Raw genomic sequence first — 24,491 nt, 5'->3', positions numbered from 1 at the left:
AAGGATCAAGATAAAGACGGCTAAGTCAACTTGATATTTTGGTACTATCACCACAAAGAACTTTCAAAAAAATTATTTGTGTCTTCGTAGCATATTGAATCGGAAAGTACGAAGTTTCATAATTTCTATAATATATCTTCCAACTGGTATTTGGGTGTTTTTGCTTGAATTATACGAGATAAAAGTCTCATATACGGTTGTCAGAGGTGGGATCGCACGAATCTTAATAAAGTTTATGATTGGTTTAAAGAGCGTCTCGAGATTCAGGCGATTGCGGATGATATAATAAGTAAAACGTTCCACCTCATGTAAACATATTGCATTGTCTAGTACATGCGCTATGACCTTTTACTGCTGTCTAACAGTTACTGGCGATTTTGCTTATGTTTAATACATAATGGCTAAAGCTAATTTCGGTTGGTTAATCTGATCAGCTCATCGATGGTCAGCAATCAAGTATGATGGTCCTAATGAGTGACATGACCCGACACATACCGAACCGGACCAAAGAATCTTTAATCAATGATGGACATCCAAACACTAAATATTATTTCTAGTTCCGTCACTATCAATAAGTTAATCTACAAAAAAAATGAAGCAAACTTGGAAAATGACATGATTAGAAGTCACCTTTTTGGTGTTGGAGTGAGGCAGTATCATGTTGCAAACGTACGTAAGGTATGTATGTTCTGGGTGAAGTTACGTCATGCATACGTCTATTATTGCTTTCATCCCAACATGGAGATGGAATATTAATCAACCAACCATAATCATATATAGTTACCATCCATTTATTCAAAAATTGAGTTAAATAAAATCCATTTATTAAAAAAATTGAGTTGATGGGTTAATATTAATTAAGTTAGTATGGACTAATTTTAAATGTTGTGCTTTGTTTAGTGTTGGAAAATTCCATTACACATCAAACGATTACAATGAAACTTTTAATTAAGTTATTATTTGTTTTTCTTTTGAAACTTTTAATAAGCCAATAAATATTTTGGACTGAAATTCTTGGCTCCCAATGAAGTTAAATATAATGCAACTAGACGGAGAGCTATCATGTCTCATATGTTGACTTCTGCTCTAATTAAACGTAAAATTTTAAACTGTCCTAATTTTTATTGTCTTTATTGGTCAACTGAGAAATCTGTTGAATGCTGCTCACTTGTTTACGGGGTGTTAAGTGACGGCAATGGTGTGGCAAGACACTAGTATTAGTAGGTTGCCGTTGTGTAACATACCTCCTATTTTTGCCTTTTCAATTGTTGATCTCCTAAAAGTTCATACTCATATTTCGGGTCATGAAATCAAGAGAAAGGTGGTGCATTCGATAGTGTTTAGGGCCGACTCTCAAAGAGGGTAGAGTGTCTCGGCCTGACACACAGCTAGGCCTGAAATTATTATTTTAAAATTTATATACTTTTTATGAAAAAAAAAATATATGTATTTTTTATGTTTAAACTCAATTACTCAATTCATTCAAGTCTATTTTTATACAAAACTATTTTTGCACAACCCAAATCATAACCAGGTAAGCCAATTTAAAATTTTAATTGTTTAAACCAACCAAAAACCCTTTTACTTAAGGCCTAAAAGTTTTTTCTCCTTCGGCCCCCCCTTTTTTTTTTTTACAGTTCTTGTAGACGGCCGTGATAGTGTTGGTTGTCTATCAGAGCATAGGGCATGCCCACAACTTCATTTTCTCTAAAGCTCCCATTAAGATCGAAAAGATTATTCTATAGATAAAAAATAGAGGGAAGAGCTTGGAGTTAGATTGGGATGGATGGAAAAAATTCGATTTGTAATTTTTTTTTTCTTTGCTTGTTGTTATTGGTTCATTACGAGTTGGTTGACCTCTTTTTGTTGAAATCTGTCGTTACAAATAAAAAAAGGTTAAATAAGTCCGAGTCAGCTACGTTTTTATTGTAGGTGGATTGAATTTTCAAGTGAGATTTTGATTTTTCTAATTTGAGTTTTTGAGACTGAAGCCAAAGTCTTACTTTCGTGTATTGTAGCTCCAATCTTGGGATAAAATCATTAAAATTTGTAATGAGAGTCGAGAGATAATCATTATACTGTATAATACTAATATATGTGTTTAACATCCAAATAATGTGATTATATTAATACATGTCTATATATGTGTGAGGGGAAGGGGCACTCATAGGTATTACCCATGCACCAGTCAATCATTTACTGCCTCCTCATTTCTACCCTTAATTACCCACAAACCACAAAGTTACTGGCAACACTTACTCACAAGTACCCTAGAACTTTATTAATTCATTTTAATTATTCAATGGTCAACATAAATCAATTTTGTGTGGCAAACATTTGCCATATAAATATGAAGCCATGCACCTTACCTACATAAAGTGGGGTGGCGTTACCACGTGGTTTAAAAACCATACATCCTTATCAAATGGGGCCCCTTCCCCTCTTATCCAAAGGATCATAATGTGCACTAAATACAAATCATCATGTAAGATATTGATCTTTACATACGTAACAAGAGCAAATTTAGCAAAGTACCATTCATAAGGTGCATTCAAGAATTTTATGTTAAACAAAATGATCCAACTACAACAGAAAGGCAGGTAAACGGACAACAAAAATTTGGTGACTTATGAGTTTCTATATAATCACCATGATTAAAATTCATTAGACCATGATAAAACTATTAGAGGGAGTCCTTGCTCATTTGGTGGATTAAAATTTGGATTTCCAACGTTGTAGCTTTCTTATATCATCTTTATCACCAACCTTTAGGCTGGGTTGTTCACTAAATGACAAAATAATATAAATCTTTATAATCTCACGACCTGGTTGTGAAGACAATCTGGGTCACAACCCAATCATTTTCAATTCATTGCCAACATGGCAATTAATTAGTGGTCTATTATTTAATTTTCTTTTTCTTTTTAAATCTAAAGAACTAATTTTACATATATTTTGATTTCTTTTAATAACTTATATTATTTAACTTTTTAAAAAAAATCTAAAAATATAATCTTGTTTAATTTTTTCTTAAACATTTTGATATAAATTTTATTAAAATTTTCATAAATATGTATTTTTTAATTAGAAATAAACGTTTAGTTTATTTAAACATAAGTACTTTCAAGTATATAAATTTTATTTTATGGAATACTTTCTAACAATATGTTTATTTTAACTTTTTTTTCTAATTTTAATATATTTTATACTCAAAATAGTATTTGTTCAAAAGAAATAAACGCAATTATTATTTACAATAAATTTTATAGAATAAGTTAAAATATAAATAAGATATATGTAAATAAAAAATTGGTTTGGGTTGGGTTGTGAATAAAAGTGTAAAGTTAAGTTAGGTTGGGTTATGTAGATAGAAGAGAAAGAAATTAGTTTTTTATTGAAAAATTGAATAGGATTGGGTTGTGAATAAAATTAATCTTATAGATTGACCTCTTAATTTGTTAATGGTAGTGCAACTAAATGAAATGTAAAATAGATAGCCATATTGTGCCCATAGATGGGAATTTCTAATTCCGCAATTGCATCACAGTTGCGCATCATTTTGGATGTTAGGAATGCCAATTCTTAAATATGTTAATTTATTTTATTTTATTTTATTTTCATTTTGTTTAATCCAAAAAAAGACTTATAGTCATATTTCTTTTACATATACTTATTAATTTGTTCTAATGTAGACGTTAAGCATATGCTCCTATGGGATTTGACTAGATACCCTTATTTCAATAGCCGGTTCTAGTGCAAGCTGGAAGAATTTGATTACTACAAAAGTCCAAATTTGACCACTAGTCACAAGTGCCAAAAAAAAAACATTTAAAGCAACCAAAAATGCACATTTTAAAATATTTCAGAAGCAAATTTTGTCATTCAAATGTTTTTAAAAAAACCCATGTTTGATAAGATTTCTATTTCAGTGAAAATGAAGCATTCTGATCCAAACTATAACCAAACAACCTACTTTGATACTTTCATTCTCAAAACATTACTTCCCATCATCTAAAAACAAACAAATTTCTAACATCTAATAATCTAATATACATCTCTTCTTACACCCTACACTTCAATCGTAGAAACAAAAATTAAAAAACAACGTTCTCATACAACACATGATACAAACAAATACTACCGATTCTCTTCATTTCTTGCAAACATCAATTTGGACAATCTGCTTTTTCTGCTGCTTGTGGCTCATCTGAATTGCCTGTTGCTGCATCACCACTGTTGCAATGAATTAGAAGTGGTAGTGTTGATGAAACTTTGCTGTTTTCACCAACATTATCCTCAGTTGACTGCAAGTTTGACCCGCAGTCAACTGAAGTAGCACGTGTCACAGGCTCGGGTTCTTGCAATGAAGCAGACGCCTCGTCACAACTAGTCCCGGTTTCAGCCTTAGAGGACAAGCTTTCTTGACTTTTAGTTTCAGTGACAGAAGTAGGGTCCACATTAGATGAAGTAGTTTCTTTTCCGCTTGCTGTTCCAACCACCTCTTTGCCTACAGTTGACACGCATATGTTAATTTTGTTTTAATAAAATTAAAGCTAAGTTTTTGATCGATATGATTTTGAAGGTTTTACTTGTTGGAGAAGCAATAACAGAGTGCATGCTGGGAGTTGGAGGTGTAGATAAAATTCCACCACTCTTCTTCATCTTTGACTGCAGTGAAGAAACGAAAGATTACTTGCTGAACAAGCGACAGTATAACCGCCATTAAAACAATGCACTTTGACTTACCTTTACGGTCTCTTCACAGTGCTTAATAATCACTGCTACATTTGTGAAGCATCGTCCATGCAACAATGTATAAGCCCACAACAGAAGCTTCTTTGAAGTACTCGGTTCAACAATGTCAACCGCATGCACATTTGACTGAACATTTCCTTCTGTTGACTGCTGACATGGCACGACATACAGACGTAGACAAGATGGCCGCAATGCAGAACTGGAATCCCTATAGAAATTGTAACAGGATCTAAGTAACATAGTAGCATCTTCCAGATTCTCATCTGAGTGTCTTTTAATTACAACATCCTTAATCTTTGACACCAAAGAACTCCATTTAGTTTCTAGAACTTTCAAATGGTCTGCATCATCAAATGATGGCTTCCATAATTCGTCTGCATGTAGATCGATGCAAAGTAGTTGAGAATTTACAGAACTGCCATCTAACGGTTGGGCTTCTGTTGAAAATCTAGAATTTAGTGGTGTTATTGATGCCATACTGATAACAAGACTTCTGCACCAAGCCATTGAAACATACTTATGAACTTTTGCACAGTTGCTATTCGACAACTTGGGGTTTTTTAACCGCTTTCTCATCTTCTCGTTTATTCCCTCTAGCGCTTCTAACTTACAATTGGTCTCAAGTATTTGGATATACTTGAAAAGGTACCTGCACAAGCAATAAGACATGTATCATGTAGAAGTCACAGATTTGACATGTTTACTTGTGAATGGGCCCATTCAGATTATCAAATCACTAACAGGTCAAACAGAAAGAATAGCTAAAAAGAAAACAGGTCACTTGATTTAGAGATATTTACCCAAATAAGCTGCTTTCAGATAACTCTGGGCACTTGATTTCAGGCAAACTGCATATATCTGACCATAAATTCATCTGCTCCATGTATAAAGAGAACATTTTCTCCAGAAGATGCTCTAAAGCAGTGCTTTCAGTGTTTCTGCCAATCTCAATTTGATTAATGGAGGATACGATGGCTTTGATGTACCTCCCAAGAGCTATAGGAACAAGATCTTCAAGGCATAATGAGAACTGCATTTATAGATGATCCAGTACAAATCGTTTAGTAAAACAAAATGATTTTGAATTCTAACTAGCAAAATGCTTCATTTTAGTGAAATGCTCCAAAAATATTACCCGTTTATCTGTTCGAATAGAAATGTAAGCCCGTTCAAGTGTTGATACATCCCCGCTCTCTTCCAAAAGTTTCAGATAAAATAAAATATACTTCCTAATGCAAGTTATAAACTTACGTGAACTTTCTGCCAAATTAACTTCAAGAACGCGCTTATTCCCACTCGTGCCAGGTGTTTTGCGCCTGAAATCCATAAAAAGTGAAATTGAATACATACATCTAACAGATACATCATATATAAAATATAGCCTTTTTGAGATACAATAAAAAGTTATGTATTTTTACCTTCCCTTTTTCTCCATACTATCAATTTCCCACATGTTAACTGTAAAAGAAGAGCGGGACGACTTAAAGCAAAAAGAAAGTTCATCTTTTGCCTTTTCTAAATCCCCGGTTTCACCTTTGTTGTAAAACCCTTGAGCAAGCATATATCTAGCTTTGTGAAAATGTTTGAGGTCTCCTTCAACACATATTTGCAAAGCAGAAAGACAATCATTGTAAAGCATGAGCCACGTATCTCCTGAATCTGATGTATCACAATTGGTTTGATCAAGAATGTTCATAACCGTTTCCTTTGTTGATTGGCTAAAAGCATGCGTTGCAGCAATCTGAGAAACAAAGAGCAATGCATGACTGTGTGATTAAAATTTAAACTTAATGATAACAAATGATGGAAAAGGGAATAGAACCTTTAAGGCTTCCTTATCATTTTTGTCACATGACCGAAGTAACTTCAAACGTGAAGCATGCATTCTATAGAACGGATCTACAGCTGATGGATTCAAAGCAATAGCTTTTTCATAATATGCAAATGATGTCTCGCATGAATGTTTAAGCTTTTCACTAAGTTTCCCTAAGTAATAGACATAAGACCAATCTTCCCTGCTAACAAAAAAAGAATGTTAACATTGTAAATTAAAATATCAGATTTTAAAATAGCAGTACCTCTGAGCAAAAGCCTTCTCAAAATGCTTCATAGAATTCTGACAAAACGTTGTCCACTCGGCATCTTTTACTGGTAAGTTCAATCTCTGGTCATAAATTGGCACCACATTCTGAACACCATCATAATACACCAGCGCTAATAAATCATGAATCTCCCCCTGAAATCATCTAAAACAGTTTAAAAAATCATAATTTTAATAACATTGAAATAATAAAACCTAACCTTTTGGATTGCTGTTTTTGCTAAAGCCAGGTTCATTAACAAACACCGTCTACTCCTCCTTCGACTTGTATCAACTCTTTGAGCAAAAGTTGCATTCTTTCTCCAGCCTGTGACATTTATCTGCTTACTGCCATCATTCAGCAACAAGTCCACTTCCTGCAAAATAAATCTTTAAGAAAAATTTACAAAATTTATTAACCAGATATGTTTTAAGATCATATTATGACTTTACCTCATCATAAATGGTGGCAAGGCTTTGCCAACTCTCAAGACGCGAAGGGTTAAATAGCAAATCATATTTAAAAAGTGTTGCAGTTTGTTGCACAAACTCTTCACCTTCTTTAGTGAGCACAAAACCAGCCCATTTATCAGTTGCACTCATTTCCTCTGACTGTGCAAGAAGATGATACAAGTTGCGATACACATCCATATACGGTTCAGAGCTACAATCCCAGGTTTTCAGTATAGCATGATATAACAAATTATTATTAATATAAAGCTGGAGTTTGTATATATATATATATATATAAAAACATATACCTCTCTATAGTTGTGGGCTGCTGTTTGAGAACTGCATTGTCTTGATATATGAATTTCATTATAGCATCACGAAATCCATCGGATCCAGCCTCTTCCGACAATTTATTCTCACATAAATCTGGGTCGTCTAAGAATTTTTCTATAGGGTTTCCATCCAGCATATAATCAGGTGGTTGAGGAAAATGTTTGCGTATCGCTCTTAGTACTCTTCGCAGTTTAACCAATCCAGTTCTCTGAATATATAAATATTGTGTAAATAGATTCTATAAAAACCATTTAAAAAGGAAGTGATCATGATATATGAGAAACTTACAGATGAAGCCTTAGCATATGGAAGAATATACTGGAAAACATCTGCACATTGTTCTTTTGTTTGATAATCTCCATGGCTTGTGTTTTTGTGCACGGATAGATCATCTTCATACGATGAATCAGATCTAAGATGCAAACCGTACAAACAAAAGAAACATTGATCTAAAGCAGTGTCTATTTCGATCTCAAGATCTTCTTTTTCCTCTTCAGTTAGTTGTTTTCCAGATTCAAGAAACAGATTGCTTGTTTCTTCATTTGAATCACCTTCTTGGGAAACTTGGTCATCACACTTAGGGTTTACAGAGGTCGACTTAAGCTTCATGTCTAAATATAAAAGATGCTTTATTGCTAGTTTAAGAAATGATCCTTCTTCCTCCCCATCGCCACTTGCACAACAGAGACTCAGCAAGCATATCGTGAATTGCAATTATTAATTCAACCTGAAAAGGTAAAAATATGTCAAAAAATATATATACATATGCGAGTTGATCAATTTCATTTGGAGTAAGATATGTGAAGCATACTTGAGTTTTCACAGGAACATTTGGATTTAAGTGTTGAAGTCTGAAAAATGCAATTGCAGTATCTACAAAACAGCCTTTTTCCATTCTTTCTTTATCATTCTGATCATCCACTCCTAAGGTTTTCTTAGAAAAACATATGCGAGTTATATGACACATAACTGCTAGCAGCAAAGATTGAATATCACCAATGATTTTCATAGGAACAACAGAACCATTCTGTGAACAAACACCAAAGGTATACAAAATTGTTTATGAATCTTGACACAAAAAGGAAGTGAACAAATTTGAACAGACTGAATCCCTTTAAAGATCTTTATTACACAAAGGAGTTCATCTACAAACTTAAGAAGTTAGTTTAGCACTCAAAAACATTCAACTTACAATACTTCCACAAGGACTGGTGGAGTTCTTCAGCTCAAGGGTACATTGGGAAATTGCCTTAATTTCTTCAGATAAAAGGGGATGCAACCCTGTGGTTAACGTTTCATTTGATTCAGTTTTCTTAGTCGATTTGCAGGACCCAAAACGCTCTTCCATTCCAATCGCAGCCATGAGATGTCTAAGTTTCTGCTGGTGGCATTTTAAGTAAATATTTGGATCTGCTGTCTTGGATTTCTCGCATGCTTTGATTATAACATTGAGTGCAGACAATTCAGTTGAAGCAAGTTCATCACCATCTTTATTAAGAACAGAGGGAACTGAAACATTACTATCAACTTTCGGAAACAGAAGAGGATAAAGCAAGCTAATGCACTCTGAGTACATGTCTTTTTCAATCATGTCATTTACTGTGTTTTTCATCAAAAAATCAACCTCTAACAAGTTAATTTCATGCAGAACCAAATCAACAGTCAGCTCATTCAACACCTTCAAATGTGGGAGACTGATAGAACCAAGAATATTCTGTTCCTTTTCATGGGATGTAAATAATGCCAATAAAACACCAAACTCTCTCTGCGATTTTTCCTTATCACCATTAAAAATCGAAAACTTTCCACTTAGCCAGAAAAATCGGGCCCAAAAGGCCCGTTTATTGTCCAACAGAGAACCAATTGACGAACCATCAGTTGGGTAATCTAAAGCTACAGATTCTATGACTTTACAAAGATGATAAGATGCCATTGACATGAAATCATCCGATGCTGACATGGGTGATGATTGTATCCCAAAGTCATAAGCCAGCTCAGCAAGAAAAAGACTGCATTCAGGGGTCCTAGTCTCCCCTGAATTCCTTAAAAAAACTTCTAACTCTAAAAACTTTGCAAATGCGTCTCGATGTGAAACTCCTCTACATGCAATTTCCTCTAAGAGCAAGTGGCCAATATGATACGCACCACGATTATTTGATATTTCATACACAAACCTAGCAACATCAACCGCCTCATTACTTTGGGTACCAGTCATAATCTCAGAGGATTCTGTACTTTCTGCAACCATGATAAATGGTTCCAGAAACTGAGGAACAAGTTTGACTAGATCCTTAGGGGCCGTAATATCTGTTTCTTCCTTATCAGGTTTCCTGCTTCTAAGCCGACTGCTTCGTCTTTCTTGATGTGGTTCATCTAAAATGGTTTCTGTGTTAGTATGCTCAGCAGCCTCGTTCTCTATATTATTATTCACCTTTTGTTTTTTAACAACATTGTCTGAACTAGAAGGCAGATGTATGATCAATCTAACATCTGCAGATCTGTACGATTCATGTGCTTCTTTATTAGGGTTATTTTCATTCAATGGCATCAAGATCTCTAATAGCTCAATGGCTAGTGCTGTCCAAGAAGCTTCTGGAAGATGTAATGTTCTATCCTGATTTAACCTTTTGGCACTACTGTCATTCAGGTCGTCACTTGTTGCTTTCCGTTTGTCTAGAAATTTGAGTCGAACATGATGCGGTTCCAATTTGTCTATACCTCTTGGAGCAAAAGGAGTTGGTTCAGATTCTTCAATTACTTGTTTGACACGTAATGCACGAGAATGTGAAGGCCAATGCCTTAGAATTAACTGGGAAACCGAAAGACATGCAACCTCATCACCAATAGCGATAAGAACTTCTAGAAGTTTCTCCATGCAATTCCCTAAATGCATCAACCATAAACGTATTAAACAAAAAAGTCTTGCAAATAATATGTGAAAACTATATAACACTTACAGTTGTTGGGACTACATAAAAGCCCTTGTTCAAATGCCCAACGAGAGATGCTTTGCAAGCCCATCGAGCAAGACAATGTTCCCAACTGATTCCATACAACAGAATCTTTGGAATCTATATCTACAGCTTGAAGATAGCATTGCAGTGCACTTTCATAATGGGTTGGACCTTGTTGAAGAAATACAGTAGCAAGATTTTTCAGTGTTAGAAACCTGTGAATAAAACACATACACACCGGTAAGACAGACGTTTGATGAATCTTACCAATCAAATCACAAAAGGGAACAAAGCAAACTCAGAAGTGAGCTAACCTAAGTTGCAGCAGATGGCCATCACTTCCACCATCATCGACCTGGAATGAATTTTCTTTTAAGAAATCAATAGCAGAAAGTAAGTAGCATTATTATCATGCTGATAAAGTTATCAAGTTATAAGATTCTCAAAATCAATTTTGACCTGGCCGTTTGGAAGAAGGGGATCTTTTAACACGCTTTCCAAAAGTTCACGAGCCTTATCATATTCCTTAGCCTGCAGCTTCAAAAGCCCTTCTTGATAGATTTGTGAAAGACGAAACTCCTGGTGTCACAGAATGCTCAGAATGACATAAACTCAAATCAATCGCAAACGAGTAATTCTAGATAAACAAACAATATCACACCTCCAGTCTATCGCAAGTAATCAGTCAATGCTAACAAAGACATAAACAAAATAACCAATTCAGCAACATAAACCCTAAAATCTACATCATAAAAACACATAGATCTAGGGTTTCCCGATATCACAAACAACAATTCCATAAAAAATAATGTGTATGTACAATAACCTCCATGTATATAAACAGATATGAAAAATTAGGGTTTGCCTTTGTAAACAAATATGATAAACAAACAAACAAATAATATAACATCATTTCTTGCTTCAGTTTAATGCAAACATACATATTGTTAGCAGTAATCAGTCAATGCTTATATAAACACGAACAAAATAAACAATTCAGCAACATAAACCCTAAAATCTATGAACAAATAGTATCAGTGTATAAAAAACAATATGTATGTAGAAATACATTAACGTGTATATTAATAAATATGTGAAATTAGGGTTTACTTGAGCTTCTTTAGTTGGGGCAAGTGGTTCCCAGGGGTCCTTGGAGTCTGTATCGTTAATTGCTGCAATTGAGAACTGAACATCGAGAATTAATTAAGTAATGAAATTAGTAACGAATTTGAAGAGAATTGAATAATAATATGAGGAGGAGGTTGAAGAAGAGAGTACCATGGTGTTCGATGAATCAATTTCTCACCGATTATTATTATTATTATTATTTAGGCGGGTATGTGCGAGTGTTCAATCACACACGCTTGTTTTTTTTGCTCTCTCTTCTCTCTAATGTTTGTTCACTTTTGTCTTTTTTATATTTACAAGTTATGTCCCTATACTAATTTAGTATTGTGTGTTTATACTTTATTAAAAGTTTTATGTTTGTAAATTCTGATGTTGGAGTCTAGGTTGATAATTTGGAGGAGTTAAAACTTAAAAGTTAGGACGAGCGTAAAGTATGTGGGCTTTTACTGTTGGCGACGGTTCGTTAAGGGGGTGTTTGGCATAGCTTTTTTAATCAAGCTTATAGCGTTTTTTTTTTTTTTACAAAATAAGCTTAATTTGGTGTTTGATTTAGCTTTTTAAGCTTATGCTTATAAGCTCATATAAGCTAATCTGAAAAAGCTTACTTAAATATGGTTTTTTAGCTTATTTGAAAAGTTTATTTGTGTAAGGCTATAAGTTACTTATTTTCCCTCAAATGGTGGTGGATTAATAATTATTAAAGCAACTTGTTACTGTAACAAATTTAAGAATGGTGGATTTAACAACTTATTATCAACTTGTATAATATAAGCTAATTCAAACACTTAAAAAGAGCTTATCAAATAATAGAAAATAAGTTATAAGCTACTTTAAAATATAAGCATAAGTCAAAATATAAAAGCTAGGCCAAACACCCCCTAAAGGTTGGATATAGAAGCCGATAAAGTAGGAGGACTCAAGTGAAGTTATAGAATGTAAAAGAAACTTGATGCTAGCAAACCCTACTTCAGTTTACTTTCCTCTTGTTTTCATCGTCACTCTTATTTGTGCGTTTGTTCTTACATATTGAACGGTATCCTACTGATTTAGAGTAGGGCAGATGAGTGTTATTTGTTGATCTCATTTAAATCTGAATGTGTACATAGAAATAGGAACGAGAATGAAGAAGATAATTCACTTAATAGTAACCAAGTTTCTTAACTGTTTCATTATAATTAGCTAAAGTTTTTTTATAGAAAAATCACTTAAAATATGACATGATTACATAACCATTGGCAAGGTATTTTTATAGTTTAAGAGTTGAATGACAATTCATAAAACTTGGTTATTATAGGTTTCAAAGTTAACTAATACTAACGTGTCGGTTTTCATTTATTTCTTAATCTTAGAAGATGAGATGATTAAATAACCAATGATAAGTTTTTTGTTTCTCCTTTTTTTTAAACAATCAACATTCCTAATCTTATAAGGGATATACTAGGAAAATGTATCATTTAAATAGCCTCTCTATGTGGAAACCTCAATAAACACCCCCACCAAGACAATCACGATGTATTATTAGGCCAGTGGGGGTGGTCCGTTATAGGAGGCCATCACGCGTGATGGTCATGGGAACACCGCCGCCGGTCCTCCCATCACGCGTGATAGGGGGCCGGCCGTGATGGCCATCACGCACTTAATTCAACCGTTGGAAAACTTTGTTACCATTGAGAGGAGATAAAAAAAATAAAAAAAAAAACTTAATTAACCTATATAAATATAATCAAATCCATCTTCAAATCCAACTCAAATCCTCTACTACAAACAACATTCTAACATCACACAAATGGAGGGTTCAAAGAAACGTGGCTCGGGTTCAAAGAAAACCCAATCCCGACCAAAGGTTCGACAAAATCTTGGTGAGCCGGCGAGATTCCGATTACAAGATGAACCCGACATAACCCAACCATTCCAACAACAACCTTTTCAACCACAACCGTTCCAAAACCAACCATTTCAATCTCAAACATTTAATTCACCGTTTCATCGACACCGTATCAAAACCAACCGTTTATTCCACCTTTTTCTAGCCAAATATTTCAAAATAATCCTTTTGAAACGTTTCAATATCAACCGTCACAAACGTCCGTCGATCCTTTAGAGGATAACAATGTTATACATCAATTTGCACGTGCTTTTCGTGATGAAGACGACGATGTGGATGAAGATGAACCCGCGGAGGAGGATGCCATCGTCCGTAGACCTTGGTCGTCCACGGAGGAGGTCGCCTTGACCAAGGCTTATTCACACGCCTCCGAAACAAAAAAACACGGAAACCAACAAAAACGAGAGTTGTTATGGAGACGTGTTATTGCACATTTCGAAAAACTTCCCGGTGCAACCGATCGAAACATGGATAAAATGACTTCCAAGTGGGGAGATTTGAATAGAAAAATGTCAAAATTTAATGCTTGCTACATCCAATTGGTAATTATTTTTTTAAATCTATTAGTTAATTTTTTTTATAATTTATTGCTTTATTTTTACAATTTTGATATATATATATTTTTCGAAATGTTTTGTAGAGCCGAGATCCACAAAGCGGAGCGAGCGAGACGACTATCATAAAGAACGCCTTGAGCAATTATATCAAGATTTTCCGATATAAATCTTTTCCCCACTTGGATGCGTGGGAGATTGCGAGACACCACCCGAAGTGGGAACCGGTTCCCGTGGTCGACATGGACGGACCGACGGCTCCAAGGAAAAAAGGATCTTCTTCAAAAATATCAAAAACTTCCGATTCCGGGAACTACACAACGTCTACCGACGGCTTGTCAAGCAACACGCCGAACATGAACGATCAACCCGGAGATGATCCCGACGAAGACACACCCACACCCACACGGCCGCATCGCAAAAATAGTGGGGAATCGTCAAGATTAGGAAAGGAAACGGTGGCCGAGGACTTCAACGAATACAAGTCGGCTAAGTTGGCGGAAATGGTCGAGACGAAGGAGCGAAAGCAACTAGCTCTTGCTTCAAAATTAAAACGTGACGAGGCGTATATCAACCATTTGAATGAAAACAAAAAAAAACGCCGATTTAACATTCATCGTACAACCGCATGAACATCTTAACGAACCCTTTAGATTGATCATACTTCAACGCAAACGCAAGCTATGCGAGAAGTGGGGCTGGGAAGCGCCGTAGGTTTTTTTTTGTCGGTTTTTTTAATTTATTTATCTTTGTAATATTTATTTAATCTTGTTTTATTTTTTATTTAATTTAACATTGTTTTAGTATTTATTGTAAAAAAATAAAAAAATAAAAAAAAAATTCCATCACGTCATCACCCCACCAAAATTCAATCACTAGTGATGAAAAGTGATGGGTGAGATGGCACGCCGTGATTGGTGGTTGCAAGTTATGGTTTTTAAACCATCCAACCCCTCTTAGACGGTTTATATTATTTTAAAATTAAAAGTATAATTCTTTTAGTTATATTTGTATTTTCTTTAATTATTTTTTCAATTCGCTTGCATAAACTAATCTCAACTCAAGTACCCTCTTCTACATCTTCATCGTCTCCTCTTGATCCAACGGCGAGCAATAACGAATCTTTAATTCGTATTCATCCGAGGTATGGTTCAATTTCACTGATTTCTTCTTTTAAATTCGTTAGATTCCTGTTGTGGGTCTGTATAGTCCTGTCAATTACTTAATTCTTATGATAAATTACTACTTATTAATGCTATACTACTTACTGTTATCATTATGTCATGTCTACTGCTGTATAACTAATTTTACACATTTTTGTTTTAATTCCAACTTCTGAATGATGTTCAAAACACCCCTTAATTTGTTATTAATTGCTCACACTCGTAATTTGATTGTTTCTTATCTTATTATAACGCCCTGCTTGCGGTGCGTGCATATAATGTGCGAACCCTCGGGTGGGCAAAAGTAAAATTGCAGTTATTTTACTAATCTCGTGAAAATAACGTGGAAGGTTAACCAGGCATCGTGTGGTGGCGTTGATAGCCGAAAGACAAGGGTACATGCACCGATCGACCGGTGTGCCGATGGTTGAGTGTTATGTGCCTTATGTCCAAGGTTTGATGCAAAACTACTATCGAGCCGGGGGTCTCACCGGAAGCAGCCTCTCTATTCCTACGGGGTAGAGGTAAGGCTGTCTACATCTTACCCTCCTCAGACCCTACCATACTTTGCTATTGGTGGGATATACTGAGTATGATGATGATGATGATGATTATCTTATTATACTTTTTGCTACTCATGATAATAAATAAACCAAGTTAACAGGTTATCATAGGGTAAAATGGTAATTTTCATCCCAAACATGTATCACTATTTCCATTTCTCTCTTTGTTAAGTAAAATATACAAAAGATGTTCATAAAAGTAATTACCAAAAAATAAGCTGGTGACTGTATTTTCTTTTAATTTAGGAGTTTGGCAAGTAAAGTTTCGGTTTTTCTGTTAGATAATTGAAATCAGTCGTCTTCTCAATGCTCAAAGTTGTTAAAATTAACAAAAAGCCGACGTGACAGCCTGTTGGATTTATTTATTTTAGAATCACTGACGTGGACAATGAATTGGATTTGAGTTGAAAGCATACAAATTTGAATGCAGTAGAATCATTAACTTGGCTTCCAAGCAACTCAAAGGCTACTGCTAGAATGGCGCGTGCAAGTCCTCAAGATTATTGCTTTCTGCTTTGCTTGATTACACTACAAGTCATAGGCAGGTACTTTCTTATGCCTACGTTTTCCAACGCTAATCTCTAATGATACATAGACGGTTTCTTATATTTCTTGTTTTTATGGTGCATACGTTACAGGGCGTATGGAAACATTTTGAATGTTGGTGAGGAACTAAAAAAGGAAACTATGCCATTACAAAGCGGGTCGCGAATCTACCAACTTCAAGGGCTAACACCGAAGACGTGGTATGAAGTCAAGATATCATATCCTGCTTCTGTAGGTACAATAAACATCATTTTTTTATGTGTTTGTGTGCATTGCAATTAGACTAATCTTAATAGATTTTATACCAGATACCCGCTAGCTTTTCATTACAACTGAAGAGAGGACACCCGGATTTATTGCTAAAACATCATAGAAAATTACTAAACACTGAAAAGTTGATTTTCAAGTATGATGATGCAGACTTGCAAAATGACCAGGTTTGAGGTTTGACTAGCTTTAAGTTTTTTTATTGCTTTTAAAGCTAGTGATTTCAAATCATTTAGTTGAAAATAGGTTGATACAGGTTCATTTCTATCTCTTAATAGGTTGAATGGGGTGAAATATTAAAATCTTTTTTAAAATTGATGCGTAGACCTTTAAACGAACATGAACGAGGGCATGTTCGTGTTCTTTCGTTTAAATTTAACTGAACAGAGGATCTAGCGGATCCTTAAACGAATGGGGTTTTCTGGTTTGTCTTCGTTCGTTAAGAAAGTAATGTGTTTGTGTTTGTTCGTTAATAATATAAATGAGAATTTAAAGAACGAACATGGATGAAGGAACATAATTGAGCTAAAACCAACTAAAAGTAGTGTGAACATCAATATTTTGGGTCTAAAAAATTTAAATGAATATATTAATGAAAAACAAATGTAAACTAACAAACACAAATGAACGTAAATGAAAGAACATATACTAATTAAATGAACGATGTTCATGAATATAAGTTAACAAACGAGACATGTGCTTATGTTCGTTTGTTTAACTAAATGAACAAAAAGGGTTTATTTAGGTTCGTTCATTTATTAAATAAACGGACATAACAAACTTCCTGCCGAACAGTTAACGAACGGTTTACAAACGGAACGTTTGGTTTGTTTACAACCCATAGATACAGGTCAAATGAGTTAAGAGTTGAAAAACGTGTTATTCAACTTCTTAAGTTGATTTTAGGTAAAAATAACTTAGTTTTTGTATAATTATTTTATACATTAGTATTTATAACTAAAAATAGGAAAAGTGTTAACGGGCCAACACACTCTACCTGTTATCCAACCTGCCCATTTTGGCACATCTAATGCTTGTTTATAAAATGGCAATGATTATGATTTTTTGTTCTAGAGTGAAACATATGTCGTGTTGACCGTTGACCCAGAAGGGGTGGTTGCAATACCTAACGGAAAGGAGAGGGAAATGGTCATTTATAACATAGGTAACTTTCATCTTATGTACTGATATATTGACCATATTGCACCTTGTATTTATCCCTGCTCAATGTTTTTTGGTTATTTTGATGGCAGTTTGTGATGAACTAGTGTTAGGTATCCCGCATGAAGCCTGGTGGGTTGTGATCCTGGCCATTGTTTGTTTGGGTGTGGCATTTGCCATCCCTTCATTTCTGCCGTCGGTTATTAAAAGTACAGATACTTTCAAGAATTCTTGACTTGATGATCTTGCTAAGTTGTTTTTGAATCTTTTAATATGATTAGTTTAGAAGAAGCATTACATTTAGAATTCTTAAGTTGATGATCTTGTTAAATTATATTTGAATCTTTTGATTTAAAAAGAAAGCCTTGTATATTGTTTGTGTCAAATCTTTTGTCCTATGATTTACTGCTGCTGCTGCGACGACATATTATCGTCAACATTCAATAAAATACGAAGTCGTTTTAATTTAAAAAAACATATATTACATATTATAGTTGTTTAGTACGCGTTTTAATGTTTTGACAACGAGTCATGATATCTTCAATTGTGACTTTCAAAAAGCATTCCTTTTCATTATAACAAACGCGAAACCAAGGCTTAAGGCACTTATGTTTGGGGTTTGTTTAAGTTATTTTTTATTAAGTATTAATTGGGTTAGCTTACATACTCATTCTATTAGTATTTTTGGGCTTTTTATATTAATCTATACGGGGTATTGTCTTGTTAACCCATCTTTAATTTTTATTAAGTAATTTTCATAATTTTTATAAAACATTTTATATTTTAAAACAAGTTAATCACTGAAAAAAATTAAACTAAATTTTTCATAATCAAATGGGTCCAAATTCTTTTTTTTAAATTATAATGGGTTTGCTCGCCTAAAAGAATGCGTTTGCAAGTTTTTTTTTCTTTTAACTGCAAAATCTATAAATCAAGATGTCGGTTAGAAAAAAACTAACCCACAAAAAAAAAACCGAAAGAAGAGGGTTTTTAACCCACTCGGTCCAGGTTAAGTTAATTTTACTACTTCGACTAACTATCCATTGAAAAAGAATAATTGGTGATCGAATAAAAAATTAGTTCCAGCTTCATATCATTAACATTGAAAATAGTTTTTATTTCGAGTCTTCCAAATTATCCACCAGCATGTGAATATAATACCTTCCACTACTGGCCTTTATACCAAAAAGATGATCCACTATTTTAATTTCGGAAGCACAAAACAGGCACATGATGAAAGGAACATCGAAGTCTTTATTACAAAGGTTAGCCCGTGTCACTAGTGTGACACCCGGTAAAATGAAAAAAATTATTATATTCCATAGTCGAGATTAAGACATGTTTAGACTGGGTTATGTGAGAATTAAGACCCATGAGTTAAATGCATTGTTTAATGCTAAGAATGAAGAAAATATTATATATTGTAACACACGTGAGAAGTCAGACCGAATAAAGAAATTTTAATGATAAGTTATGAAGAAACGAACATTTTCGGTTAAACGTGTGAATATTTGAACATAATAGAAGATTGAAAACCGAGAACGCAGACGAAAACGTGACTCAATTCTGAGTTATAACGAAGCGGGAAACTGCAAAGTAGTATTTTTCGAATACGGTCGTTAAAGCACACGTACCGACGAGTTTGTAAAAGTAAAAACTGTTATTACATTTGAGATTCACTAATTGGATAAAATACTCAGATAGAGACCATAGTTTGGATGTGTTGTTTTTAAGAAAAACAACTACACTAGTTTTATTAAGTCGGAGTAACACAGAACCGAACCGATTAACGACTGACAATATATTATTAGCGGAAATAATAAGTTAGCGTGACAATTAAGTTGAGAACAGAATAAGTAGTTTGACAAAATATATTTGGTAAATATAACGTCACTTGAAGTAGCGGGTTTGAAGGAGCGAGAGACCGAAACACGATCGCAAAACGCGTTAAGATCGAATATACAAAAGGCCAAACCCTCCACTTTATTTCTCATAAAATCCATATCAACTGAAATCAAGAAAGATAGAGGGAGAGGGAGAGAGAGAGAGAAGAATTCAGGTGGTGGCCGATGACAGTCCGACGGTGGCCGGTGGTGGTTCGGCGCAATGGTCCGGTGGCGGTCGAGGCCCGTCCTCTACCCGAAACCTTTTTCGCCATCCCGAACACGATAGTAAGCTCCGTTTGTCCTAATTTTGAGCTTAAGTTTGTTAAAAACATATTTTAAAATCTGGAAAGATTGTATTAGTTTTGCATGTCTGCAAGATCGGTCTATAACTAAAGATCTAACGGTCCGAGCATCTTAATTTTAAAAAAGAGGGCTCATAACCCATAGATAATCATTTGTGTGGAGATGAGTATTGGAGTTGTTTAAGTGAGTTTCAAGACCCGTTTTCGTGTTCAGTTCACTGAGCGGATTCTGAAAACGCAACTAAAAAGAAATGCAGATTCCCAAAGATCTGACCGTCGTATCGTGCAGAAATTTTCGTTAACCTTCCTAACACATATATCTATGATTCCACCGAAGGAATCGATGATCAGATTTTTGGATGGTGAGTTATAAGATTTGTAAGTTACTGGTCAGATTCTATAACGAAAATAGTCTCTTAAAATAAGTTGCATGTAGGTTTTGAGGTGTCGTACGAATGATCTGAGACTGGAGAAATGTTCGTGATGCAAAAAAGAACGCATTGGTGTATCCGGATCGCATTGCATGTGGGTTATGAGCAAATTTATAGGCGTGAACCGCACGCGAGAAGGTATAAGTTTTATCCCTTAGGTGTTTAAAAAGTTAGATAACAAGAGATTAGTATAAATAATGTTATCGGAAATAAATTGGATACTGAGTATGCTGTTAATAATTATTTAAAGAAGCGTTAGTTAATTGAGTGTTAAAAACGGTACAATCGAGACTTGGACGATATCGTGTATATTTATGTTATAAAAACACATATACGATGTTTGGACTAAAATATTTTTATTTGGGTAATTGACTAGTAAAAGAATATTAAATTTATTATAAACATATAATTTTTAGTAGATAACATCCAAGTTTAGTTTCGAAAACATATATTAGTTTTACAACGAATATTTGAAATTAAGTTGTTCAAATAAGTTATATGATATTTTGAAACATTCGATTTAGTTAGGATTTTCTTAAACAATGCAAGTTCGTAATTTAATTATTAAAATTATAATAAATAACACACATGAGGATAAACGAGATAAGTTGGGATACAATCCTATTTGTATATGTGCTATATGCTAATATACTTTGTATTTAACGTAGGAATCCAGGTATCATTGGATGACTGTTATTAAAATCTTGGCATCAGCTGATTGTGTATCACCATATGTGTTGTTTATGCTGAGGTAAAGGTGATTTTCTCACAATCCCCACTTTTTAAATGTTTTAATTATTTATAAATATTTCTGGGGAAGAACCGAAGAACGCGTTTCGGTAATGATATTTCATTTAACAAATGTGGTAATGTGATTAGTCAAATTAAATTGGCATAAGTATAAATGCCAGGCATAAGTAGAAATACATGGCATGAGTAGAAATTTCGTGTCATCATAACCGTTAACATTGGATTAGGGCATAGAAATATAGATAGATCCATCGGGGTGACGCCCTGTTACTTAGCCAGTTGACCTAGTTAAAAAGGCGGTAAATATTTTGAGTTTGGTATGTGTCGGGTTATGAACTTAATTTTCATACATGTGTCATATCCTTAGTTAGTTTATGACTATCACAGTTTGTTTAATAGATAAAATGTTATATTTTTGAAAATTTATATTTTGACACTTCGTAACTAAAACGAAAGGGATTTATCAGTCTGTCATAAATAAAACGAAGACTAAAATGTTATGTTTTGACACTTTCGTAAATAAAACGAAAGGGGTCTAATGTCATTCCATTTGCCGGAAGCTAATTTTGAGGTAACTTTTTCTATATGAAAAACAAAAGCTGACTTCGTGCCATTAAGGACAAAGAAATGACCTATTTAAAAATTTACCTTCGTAGTGAAAGACGAATGGGTGTTTATGAAAATATTTTGTGATTGTTTAAGTAAATATTTTATCAAAGGAAACGCTTTGAACTAACATATTTGATTTATAAATTGAGAACTCACCAACCTCGTCTTTACATATTTTAAACGTGTTTTTCAGGTAAATGAGTTGAAAGCTTTGTGGAGCTGACGTGGGAAAATGGGGAAAAGTTTAAATCCCAAAAAGTTGGGCGTGTTATGTTTAAGATAAACTGTGTACTCTGATTCATGAAACTTACGTTTTCTCTTAATAAATGTCCAACTTGTTTATATATAATGTTGAGCTTGAATACTATTGGCTGAACGTCTGTCACCGCCCAAATTAGCATAATTAAGTCTTCCGCTGCTAGGTTAACGTTTTTGGGGTGTGACAACTAGTCTACCAAGCAAAAGTCTCCAAGTGAATATGCTGATCTTTATAGGTATACCTTTGTTCCAACGAGTCAGTGAAGAAACATCTGGAAAGATTTCCTTTTGAATAGCTTTCCTTACTATAGGCTATATATAAAACTGAAAAATGAGTGGGTTTGGGCGAACCCGGTGGGTTGTGAGTGCCTTCGCCATTGATACAAATCCCTGCCACAACGCGCGGAGGACCAACGACTATTTTATAAGTTAATTTAAAAGTTTGACAAAAGTAAATAGCTTATAATAATATATATATTTATGGAAAATTCCCAAAATATCCTCTTTCTAGAGAGAGATTCTATTTTCCCCCAAATTTCAAATTCTATCTTTGTCCAACACAAACCTGTCAACCCCATCGTGTTTGAAACTAGAGTCGACACATTTGTGATCCAATCATATCACGCCATATGGTCGAAGCACGCCGTCCCCCGTATGCTTCGAAACGTAACGCGTCGACACCGGCATGTTTCAGAACATGACACATGCTTCTAGTTATATTTATGAATGTCGACAAAAGATACATGGATGATTAAAAGTTTAAAGAACATTCGTATTTCTTCTCCTATCTTCAAACCTAAAATTACACTAAAAATCAGTAAAGTTTCAATCTTCTTTTTAATTATATAATATTTTTTAAAACAGAATTACAAAGATTGTCCTTTATGTTTGTACTAAATTTCATTCTTTGTCCTTTATCTTCAAAATTGATATGCTTTATCCTTTACGTTTTCTAATCCAACAACGTTTGTCCATTGGCCCTAACCAAGTTGGTTTTTTCTCGTTAAATCAGGTCATTTGCATTGAGGGCGAAAGGATCCTTTTACCCATTTATTTAAAAAAATGTTTTAATAACTAATATGTATATGTAAATATATTTTAACTTTAATATATATATATATATATATAGAAAAGGGTTCAAATAAGAATAAAAAGTTTCCTAGGAATGATAAGAACCAATATATTTTTGACATTTGGCATTAAAACCTATGATAAAAGAATAATTCTAGGAAACTATGTCGGTTTTTGGTAATTTTAAATCTCAACCCTTGGATCCCCTAATCTAATGGCCCATAATTATTCTTACAATTCCTAGAAAACATTGTCTTTTTACAATAATCTATCCCTATATATATATATATATATATATATATGGGAGGGTTTTTTGAGAACCGTGTTGAGTTTTAAGAACTTAAGAACTCAATTCTATGCCACATATTTAATTAAATGGATTGGAATATGTGGTTGAGATTAAATCTGGCAAAAAAGTCAAAGTAGGAAAGAGAATAAAGATGTAAGTGGTTACACTAATTTTACGTCTGTTACACATGTGTAAAAAGTCGACTCGGTGCGTAAAAAATTATGTAATTTTTTTACGTGTATGTAACCTACATATATTACGCATGTGTAAAAAAAATTCTAAAAAAAATTGTTATACCGAGTTCTTTCGAGTTCTTAAAACTCAAAGGGGTTCTCATTTGAAATCTCCCATATATATATATATATATATAGGGTAAGGTTAGAATAAAAAACCCACTTGAGTTATGAAAACTTTATAAAAATATTCTCAACCACATGTTTTTAATTCAAGTTACAATTAAAGTTAATAAAAAATGTAAAAGTAAACATAACTTTTTCTCTTTTTTGAAAACATATATAAAAATTAGTAAAAAAATGTTAAAAAATAGCAAAACAAATTTTTTTTGATGTTTTGTATTAAATGTAACAACACATATTACATATGCAAAAAAAAAAAAAAAACCCGATGTTACATAGGGTTTTCACGAGTTATATATAACTCTTTCTTTTCTTTTCTCTTCTCTTCTCTTCTCTTCTCTCTCTCTGCCTTTCAGCCCACCTTCACTCTTGCCCTCCCGATAAACACAGCCACTTCCAACCCCCTACACCAACGCCATCTTTGATTACCCCCAATAATTACATCTAGATGGAAGCTTTGAATGTGATACGAAACCCTAAAAAAACCCCAAATATAGATGTTAACGACTCCAACGATGATGATTTCGATTCAAGGAAACGTAACAACAGGGATTGTTTCTGGTGGGTCGGAAAAACTGCACCGCCGGAGGTTCTCAAGCCGCTAAAGAAAAGTCGAAGTGGGCCACGTTCTAGAAGTTCACAGTATTGTGGAGTCACCTTTTACCGACTAACTAGCCGATGACGTATTGATTTCACT

The 24,491-nt window shown here is 34.0% G+C and overlaps 1 protein-coding gene and 1 pseudogene across 2 annotated transcripts; one reads left to right on the top strand and one right to left on the bottom strand.

Annotated features, from left to right (window-relative positions):
* Positions 1-4,150: 4,150 nt before the first annotated feature.
* On the bottom strand, positions 4,151-13,673 carry LOC143615950 (calcineurin-binding protein 1-like; annotated as a pseudogene). The gene is made up of 19 exons (XR_013150571.1): positions 13,656-13,673; positions 11,686-11,760; positions 11,035-11,154; positions 10,890-10,930; positions 10,579-10,790; positions 8,814-10,504; positions 8,433-8,648; positions 7,910-8,348; positions 7,597-7,829; positions 7,289-7,499; positions 7,057-7,212; positions 6,834-6,991; positions 6,578-6,770; positions 6,174-6,496; positions 5,891-6,071; positions 5,556-5,785; positions 4,747-5,404; positions 4,601-4,668; positions 4,151-4,524 (listed from the first exon to the last, which is right to left on the bottom strand). The product of XR_013150571.1 is annotated as a calcineurin-binding protein 1-like (transcript).
* Positions 13,674-16,345: 2,672 nt separating this feature from the next.
* LOC143615949 (uncharacterized) lies at positions 16,346-18,077 on the top strand. The gene is made up of 5 exons (XM_077088932.1): positions 16,346-16,413; positions 16,507-16,645; positions 16,723-16,851; positions 17,756-17,846; positions 17,935-18,077. The coding sequence occupies exons 1-5, from the start codon at positions 16,346-16,348 to the stop codon at positions 18,075-18,077; spliced, it is 570 nt and encodes a 189-aa protein (XP_076945047.1).
* The last annotated feature ends 6,414 nt before the right edge of the window (positions 18,078-24,491 follow it).

Source organism: Bidens hawaiensis, unplaced genomic scaffold, assembly GCF_021521415.1.
Source record: "Bidens hawaiensis isolate Kalapana, Puna unplaced genomic scaffold, B.hawaiensis_p1.1 tig00044892_1, whole genome shotgun sequence".
Lineage (NCBI taxonomy): Eukaryota > Viridiplantae > Streptophyta > Magnoliopsida > Asterales > Asteraceae > Bidens > Bidens hawaiensis.
Note: the sequence above shows the minus strand (reverse complement) of the source record. Positions and strands in the feature narration are given on the sequence as shown.